Consider the following 8,173-nt stretch of genomic DNA (forward strand, 5'->3'; position numbering starts at 1 on the left):
TGGGTGGTTCTACTGATGTGTTTCATCAACTCCAACCTGTTGATGTACTTGATTTATCTTCAGAATCACCTTGTTGGAGATCAAGTGTTGAAATGTTAGTTTAACGAAATATTTTGGGAGTTGGTGTAATCAATAATTATCTATACGCCGTAAGTTGAATTACAATTTTTAAGTTGTTTCATTATTTCCGTTTTAAGTTCGCCACAAAAAAATATATAATACATTTAAGGTCGGTGGACATAATAATAGTGATTCGGAATTAGATAGTGTGGAAGTTTTTGATTACAATACTCAAGAATGGTGCTTGTTATCTAGTGTGTTTAATAGAAGATCTGGCCATGGGATCGGAGTCTTGAATAATTTTTTATATGCGATAAACTAATATTTTTACTTTTTTGTTTTTTGTTTTTAATCAATGAAGTATGGTAATTGAAATGAAAAAGTCTGAAGTTTGAAAACTTCAAAAATAATAAAAATAATAGAAATGTAAGTCAGTTATGATGAGTTGGTTGGTAATTTAGCTAGATTTAATATAAAATATTAATAAGAGAGAGATTTGATATCACACCCAAGCGGTATACCCACTTATTTCAAAAAAAATGTCTGCGTGAACAGTCCCAACACTTCTATTATATAACTGTTCTTTTATGATAGCTAGAAAATTGGTTGATGAGTAGCTCATTAAAAAGGAATTATCAAGTAGATACAAAATGTGAAATTAAAAATTTTTAAAAAAATTATTTAGTTTTTATCTGTTAAAAAAATAGTTATTTTTCGCTAGATTTTCATTTAGCGAGATAGATCTCTAAAACTGGTAAACCGATTTTGTATTTCGGGGTCTTGTTATATTCACATTGGCTAGGAGACGGGCAGTAAATTTCGAATTATTTTCAAGCTCATGTAATAATTAATTTCGTACGCTAATTAATTTTAAATACATTTTTGTAGTTAAAAAAAATATAATTGTATTTATTCAACGTTCATAAATATGTACTAAATCACTTTCATTGAAAATGCTATGCGATAATATTGTAATTTAGTATTATTTTTTATACTCCACAATTATTTGTATTAATTAATTGTTGTAGGTTGGAGGAAGAGATTCATCATCACGGCATTTAAAAACTGTTGAATGTTATGATCCCAGTCTTGATTCATGGACATCAGTCGCAAAAATGTCTGTAGGTCGAGAAAGTCCTGGAGTAGGAGTCTTAGAAGGTTTACTGTATGCTGTAGGCGGTCATCATGGATTTAAAAGACTGAGTAGTGTTGAAGCATACGGACCAAGTACAGAAGTTTGGACTACTATTGCGGACATGAATTTTCCTCGAAGTGGTGCAGGTAGCTTTTCGTAGAAAAATTCATAATTATTTAATGAAACATTTTTGTTTTAAATAAATTGAATTTATATCAATTTTCATTATAGGAGTAGTTGCAGTAGACGGTTTACTGTATGTCTTTGGTGGAGCTGACGAGTCCCACATTGACGATTCTACAGAATGTTACAACCCAAAAACTAATACCTGGAACATAGTTGCACCGTTAAGGATTCATGAACATGCCAGAGTAGTAGCCATTAATAGGCCACGAAATTTAAAAACTTGTTAACATTCATTATTTTTTGAAGTAAATATCTTTCTTGAGGTTTGGGTGGAAAAAAAATCGTAACGAAAAATGAAACTACACGTTTGTTTATTTATTTATATATGTCCATATCAACCGTTAATAAACAAATTTTATTGTATTGTTTTTTCTCACTCTTATATTCGTCATTATAACTATTCGTTCAAATAACAGGTCCCTTGCTCCGCTTGGAATCTAAAATAAATAAAAAATTAGTTTAAATACACAAAATGAACGTAATATTTGTAATATTACGTAAAAATCACCTTAAAAATGCATAACATGCAAAAAATGCAAATTAAAAATGTCACATTCTAAATTGTTATATCACGAAACAAATTTAGTTTTTTGTTAGGACTGTATGACACTTAAAGAAAAAAAAATGCAAAAGTCACCAAAATTCCAGCTCTAATTATTAGTTACTACTTACTATTGTATGAATTATATTACAAAATAACTGTGGATGTTCGCAATAATAATTAATTGAACTATTAACTGTCATATTGGCTCAGTTGCTCAAGTAGATAGACATCAACACAATTTACTATATTTTATAATATTATATCGTGAGTACGAATCATCGATTTATTAGTTGATTTATAAATATATATATATATATATATTATGTTTATGGCATAGTGTTTAACTATATAGGTAATATTTTGGTTTGAATCTTTCCGCCAAGTAAAGTAAATTTGGCTTATTTACCTACTATTGAAAACATATTACAAATATATACATATAATGTTTATATGTCATAGTTCATAAGCGCCTGACAATAGGTACAATTTTAGTTTGAAACTTCCCACTAAGTAAAGTAAATTTGAACTTATTTCAGTTAAAATAATTCACAAAGCAGTATAGGTAATAAATAAATATTAATACCTAACTAATTTCTATCAAATTTGAATTATTTACTATTGAATACATTTTACACATCCGATGATTTACTTAGATTCTACCTCTTATATTACGCATTTTAAAGCGATTAATTATTTTTATATTTGTTTTACACGGGGTTAAAGTGAATTTTATTGGATTATAATATATGCAAATTCATATCTTGCCTTTGAGTTGTCCGTAATTCAGTATCATTCCTTCAGGTTCATTACAGCTAAGTGTATTTTATTTTTGTAAAAAAAAAATTATCATTAAATTAAACTAAAATGTGATAGTCAGGGTTGTTAACGCAAGTCGTCGTCAATTCCCTCAGATTTCTATGTAATACTAGATAAGGTACTATCCGCATGATAATTATTGCAAACTATGAGTTGCCAAAATATTATAATCGTTATACAAAATGTATTCGGAATACCATCGTTTTCAATATTAAATCAAAACAAAAAATGCAAATATCGATGTATGTAAAATATTTTTTTTTTTCATATGAATTTAAAACAAAAATGCAAAACGATTTATGTAAAATTTTATTTTCAATCAACAGGTTTAAAAATATTAATAAAATACGACACAACATATTATTATTATTTAATATTTACCATATTATAAAAAAACATACAATGCCAACTGACGTGCTGTTTTAAATCATATCGAAATGTTTTGCGAGTCTACGTGTTGACTTTACGTGCGTATCCCCTTCTCGTCCAACACGATATCGGCCGGACTGGTTACTTACATGAGTGTGCTGGCATGGCGGAATAACTGCGACTAGTTGTCCTGTCTCTGTTATCGCCGGACGTCGTGGGTGTCACGGTTTCTTCGTAGCATTATTTACCGCTGTATCAAGTGTCAATGTTTTGCGTCGCGATCGCAACACTGTAATATGAGTTCACCATCGTAACACTATATTAATGTAAGTTCGCCATCGTAACACTATAATGTAAGTTCGCCATCGCAACACTATAACGTAAGTTCGCGATTGTATGGTGCCGGACGTAATTTAGGTACAACAATATTTTTAAAAAAAAGTTTGCACTTTGTAATTTACAATTATAGGGGGTTTTTATTTTAAAGTGTGTAACGTCAAAAGTCACTTAACCGTCGGAAGTACAACAAATAATATGATGAACATTAAAATAATATGGTCTTTATGTGAATATTTAAAAATTCAAAAAACAGAATTTGAATACATTTATTATTAAATTAAAAAATGGGGAACATAATGACTTGTTAATCACTCTGTATATTCTAAATCTTAGTGTAATCTAAGATTTGCAACGTGTCTGTATGACGTATCTTGGTATTTATAAATTGTATATTATGTAAGTAGATATAAACAAATTATTTTGTACACAAACTGTATCGCTTATCTGTTTCAATCACTGAAACTCTTAGTACTAGTGTGAGTGTAAGTGTGTTTCAACATTAAATAGGTAATATTTTATTAAAATTACTTATGTGTTGAATTATATTGAACAAAATCACAGTTTTTATGTTTTGTCACAATAAAGTTATACTAGAGTCTGGAATAATCAGATTAATTTTAATACCATTACATATTTCAAGTAAACAAATAGGTATATTATTTAGAATTTGTTGTTTTCTGCAGGACTAAAAATTTAAACGAAAACGGTTTTTTTGATTTAAATTAAAAATAATGTATTGGTTTTATAATTTTAAGATTTTTAGATTTTTGTATGACTGGAAAGTACAATAACCTAACCAACAAGACAGCAATACATGAAAGATCGAATATTTACGTTTCCCATTAAAATAGTCAATAATCGCAATTATAAAACGATAAAAGAAAATGAAATTACCTATTAACCTACAGATAAACAATATTTTTGACTTGCTTGTATTTGTTGAATTTCGAACAAACATTTCTTATCTATATGTATAAAAATAAGTGTACATTTTGAATAAATTTTATAAGTCAAGATCCACCAAACCGATTTCGATAAAAATTTCAGGGCATATTAAAATTAATATGTAGAAGGTTTCTGTGAAGTTTTTACGCTGTGCAATAAGTGGTTTCGGAGTTATGACCTCTTAAGTGCACGCCTGGTTACGGGCACTTTTGTTGATGTGTATTATTTTTTTTGTCTATATATTATATGTATCTTCTAACTATATAAATGTGAAATGAACATTTTTGTACATGGTCAACTCTGGAATTACTTATCAGATTGTCTTTCTTTTTTTTTAAACTAAAAAGTATATTACGGAGAAGGTTATTATGAAACAAAATGTTTGGAAACTCAACAGGAAAAGTAGGAACTCTGGATGTCAAAAATACAACAGTGACGCAACAGGTCAGGTTAGAATTTTGTATTAATTGATTATATTAATCCATCGTAGGTGGAATTCAGTAAAAACGACAAAGTTGGTATAACTTTGATACTTGAGAGTTAAATCATACACTTACGTAAAGACTCGGGGTCTAACCTAAGCTGATAATATACTGCTGCGAATCAGAATTTTTATTCCGGGCAACGGAAAAGTTAAGATTAATTTTAAACACCATACACCGAATATTAAATAACGAATTGAACAAAGTATAAGTCATATAGAGTTGGTACATTTAGCGGGCAACGAAGTGCACATATTCAGCTTATTCCCTATAATTTTGAACGTTATTATAAAAATTTGTTTTTTGATATTACATTATATTTAATATAAGATTATTAAAGATTTTGCTCTATATTTTTAATTAATTTTGAAATTCTTTCTTTTTAGTTTTAAGAACTCCAAAACACGAACTTCATATGCCATTTACAATGCAAAATAAAAAGCAAAACACAGAATTTGGAAGATGTGAAAAACACGCAAAATACGAATATAAAAAATTGTCTTATACAGAGACATATGAAGTGTTACAAGTGTTACGCCAGTAAGTTGTAAGTGTATGTGACAAATTAATATAAGTAATAATTTTTTTTTTTTTTAGAGATAGATTTTTTTGTGATATTAAACTAAAAGCAGACGATAATAAAATCGTAATCGCACAGAAAGTGGTTTTAGCATCGGCTAGTCCATATTTCCACTCTATGTTCACCAATTTTTCAGAAAGGAATCATGATGTTGTTGTTATGAGAGAGATAGATTCAACCGCTTTACAGCTGTTGGTAAACTTTGTTTATTCCGGAAAAATCGTAATCACTGAAGAAATCGTCCAGGTAACAATATATACAATTGAATTTTATTATATTTAACAAAATTATTTAAATCGTTTTTCGTTTATTTCTCTAGGATTTATTGCCAGCTTCAAATCTCTTGCAGTTACAAGAAGTAAAAGAGGCGTGTTGTGATTTTTTTCAGTCACAACTGGGCCCCACAAATTGTATCGCTGCATACGCAATAGCTGATTTACATAGCTGTTCGAAATTGTTAAAAAGTTCAGAATTATATATTCAACAACACTTTTCGTATGATATATAATTTATTATTATGATTCTATAAGGGCATTTTATTTATTAGGTATTGATATATTTTGATTCTTAGAGAAGCTGTTGGTGGTGACGAATTCCTATCGTTATCATCGGAACAAGTAATTCAGTTGATCGCCAGTGATAAACTTACAGTTCCATCTGAAGAAAAAGTAGGCAAACTAAAATTGAATATTGTTAAATTTTAGTGTTGGCGAATTCAAAATCCATTAACCTTATAATAGTAATTCAAATTCATAATTAAGTATGCATACTCATTTGTTTAGGTATTTGAAAGTGTTATTCGTTGGGTGAAATATGAATCGGGTTCAAGAAAGCTTATTTTACCTGAATTAATGGAACACGTTCGTTTGCCATTAACATCAAAGGATTTCTTATTAAAAAAGTAGCCGTAGAACCTCTTATTAAGAATTGTGTCAAATGTAATTTTTGTCTTTTAACATACTTTTAAAATTAATTAATTTAAATTTTATAAAATATATTTATAATTTATTAAGGTAAAGAATACATCGACGAGGTATTAAATTTTCATAGACAGAAGTCAAAAGACCTGATTCCACATAATATCCGGAATAATCCTAGACATGGAGATAAAGTATAATTATGTTATAATTTATCACTCATTCCAATATATTTAACAATTTCATTATTACAGGTTATCTAATTAGTTGTTAGTAGGTTTGATACTAACAAATTGATCAGTACAAAATTTTATGAAATAAAAATAAGCCGATGGCATTATGGACCTGAAATGATAACAAACCGTAAAAATGCTGGTCTAGCCGTAGTGAAAGATAATTTAGTGTTTGCTGTGGGTGGTTCTACTGATATGTTTCATCAACTTTCGGTCTGTTGATGTGCTTGATTTATCTGCAGAGTCACCTTGTTGGAGATCAAGTGTTGAGAAGTTTGTTAAACGAAACAATGTAGGAGTTGGTGTAATCAATAATTATCTATATGCCGTAAGTAATGTTGATTTACAATTCATAATTTTTTTCGATATTTCTGTTATAAAGTAGCTAACAATAAAATATTATATAATGAATTTAAGGTCGGTGGACATAATAATAGTGATTCGGAATTAGATAGCTCGGAAGTTTTTGATTACAATGCTCGAAAATGGCGTATGATATCTAGTATGTCTACTAGAAGAGATGGCCATGAGATCGGAGTCCTGAATAATCTTTTATATGCGGTAAACTAATATTTTTATTTTTTTGTTTTTAATCAAGTAAGTATGGTAATTTAAATTAAAAAGCCTGAATTTTGAAAACTTCAAAAAGAATAAAAATAATAAAAATGTAAGTCAGTTATGATGAGTTGGTGGGAAATTTAGCTAGATTTAATTAAAAATATTAATGAGAGAGAGATTTTATATCACGCCCAAGCGGTATACCTAGAGATGTAAGCTTGAACATTTTCAATCGAACATTTTTTTTTTCATTGAAAATTTCTGAAATTTTTCAATTTTCTTTGAATACTTGAAAATTTTGAAAATTTGTTTTCTTTGTAATTTTCTTAAATTAATTAATTTTTAAGTTTAAATATATATGAATACTTTATAAAATTACTGTTTCATTTTTATTTAAATTGTAAAAACAATAACGTCGGAGTCATACGAAACACTTTTAATAAAAAAATGTATAATTTGGGTAAAATTGAGAAAGTACTGTTTGAGTACAATAAATTACCTCCGTTAAAAAATGAAAAATCAATAATTTTAACACTAGATTATACACTCATAATTTATACTGAAGTAAAAAAACAACATTTTTAATAAAAGATAAAAATGCCCATTTATTACCAAATTAAATATTATGTATTGATATAGGTATAAGTAGTATGTATATACCATTCCTGGAACAGTCCATATTATATCAATAAAAGATCACAAAGAAAACAATGTGCAAAAAGATCAGAAAATTGAAATGCAATAATAATTAAAATATTTTTCGCAAAACTTATGAAATGCAATAATAATTAAAATATTTTCCGCAAAACTTAATTATTAAAAATAAAAATCGAAATGCAATAATAATTAAAATATTTCTTAATATAATTGTTATATTAAAAATAAAAATCTAAATGCAATAATAATTAAAATATTTTTTCACAAATCTGATTGCATAATAATTAAAATATTTTTTATATAATTGTTATATTAAAAATAAAAATCGAAATAACATATTTTTTGAATACCT

General features: G+C 27.6%; 2 protein-coding genes across 4 annotated transcripts; both read left to right on the forward strand.

The window, feature by feature from the left end:
* The first annotated feature begins 15 nt into the window (after window positions 1-15).
* On the forward strand, window positions 16-1,744 carry LOC107883277 (kelch-like protein 5). The gene is made up of 4 exons (XM_016802942.1): window positions 16-94; window positions 198-373; window positions 1,089-1,341; window positions 1,427-1,744. The coding sequence occupies exons 1-4, from the start codon at window positions 16-18 to the stop codon at window positions 1,606-1,608; spliced, it is 690 nt and encodes a 229-aa protein (XP_016658431.1). The 3' UTR covers window positions 1,609-1,744.
* A 1,380-nt stretch (window positions 1,745-3,124) lies between these two features.
* On the forward strand, window positions 3,125-7,087 carry LOC100574703 (kelch-like protein 3). 3 transcript variants are annotated; one of them, XM_029489329.1, is made up of 9 exons: window positions 3,125-3,490; window positions 5,263-5,416; window positions 5,474-5,702; window positions 5,776-5,951; window positions 6,028-6,124; window positions 6,239-6,394; window positions 6,470-6,567; window positions 6,628-6,934; window positions 7,024-7,087. In XM_029489329.1, the coding sequence occupies exons 2-6, from the start codon at window positions 5,292-5,294 to the stop codon at window positions 6,359-6,361; spliced, it is 750 nt and encodes a 249-aa protein (XP_029345189.1). In that variant the 5' UTR covers window positions 3,125-3,490; window positions 5,263-5,291; the 3' UTR covers window positions 6,362-6,394; window positions 6,470-6,567; window positions 6,628-6,934; window positions 7,024-7,087. The 3 variants fall into 3 exon arrangements, with proteins under 3 accessions (XP_029345189.1, XP_029345188.1, XP_029345187.1); XM_029489328.1 differs by having other exon boundaries at window positions 3,125-3,463; XM_029489327.1 differs by having other exon boundaries at window positions 3,125-3,436.
* Window positions 7,088-8,173: the final 1,086 nt, after the last annotated feature.

The sequence above is a fragment of the Acyrthosiphon pisum genome, chromosome A2 (assembly GCF_005508785.2).
Source record: "Acyrthosiphon pisum isolate AL4f chromosome A2, pea_aphid_22Mar2018_4r6ur, whole genome shotgun sequence".
Classification (NCBI taxonomy): domain Eukaryota; kingdom Metazoa; phylum Arthropoda; class Insecta; order Hemiptera; family Aphididae; genus Acyrthosiphon; species Acyrthosiphon pisum.

Coding starts and splice junctions, on each gene's coding strand:
- LOC107883277 (XM_016802942.1), top strand. CDS start 16: ATGTGTTTCATCAACTCCAACCTGTTGATGTACTTGATTTATCTTCAG. Junction 374..1,088: donor TGAATAATTTTTTATATGCG/ATAAACTAATAT, acceptor TAATTGTTGTAG/GTTGGAGGAAGAGATTCATC. Junction 1,342..1,426: donor TTTTCCTCGAAGTGGTGCAG/GTAGCTTTTCGT, acceptor TTTTCATTATAG/GAGTAGTTGCAGTAGACGGT.
- LOC100574703 (XM_029489329.1), top strand. CDS start 5,292: ATGCCATTTACAATGCAAAATAAAAAGCAAAACACAGAATTTGGAAGA. Junction 5,952..6,027: donor TATATTCAACAACACTTTTC/GTATGATATATA, acceptor TTTGATTCTTAG/AGAAGCTGTTGGTGGTGACG. Junction 6,125..6,238: donor CAGTTCCATCTGAAGAAAAA/GTAGGCAAACTA, acceptor TCATTTGTTTAG/GTATTTGAAAGTGTTATTCG.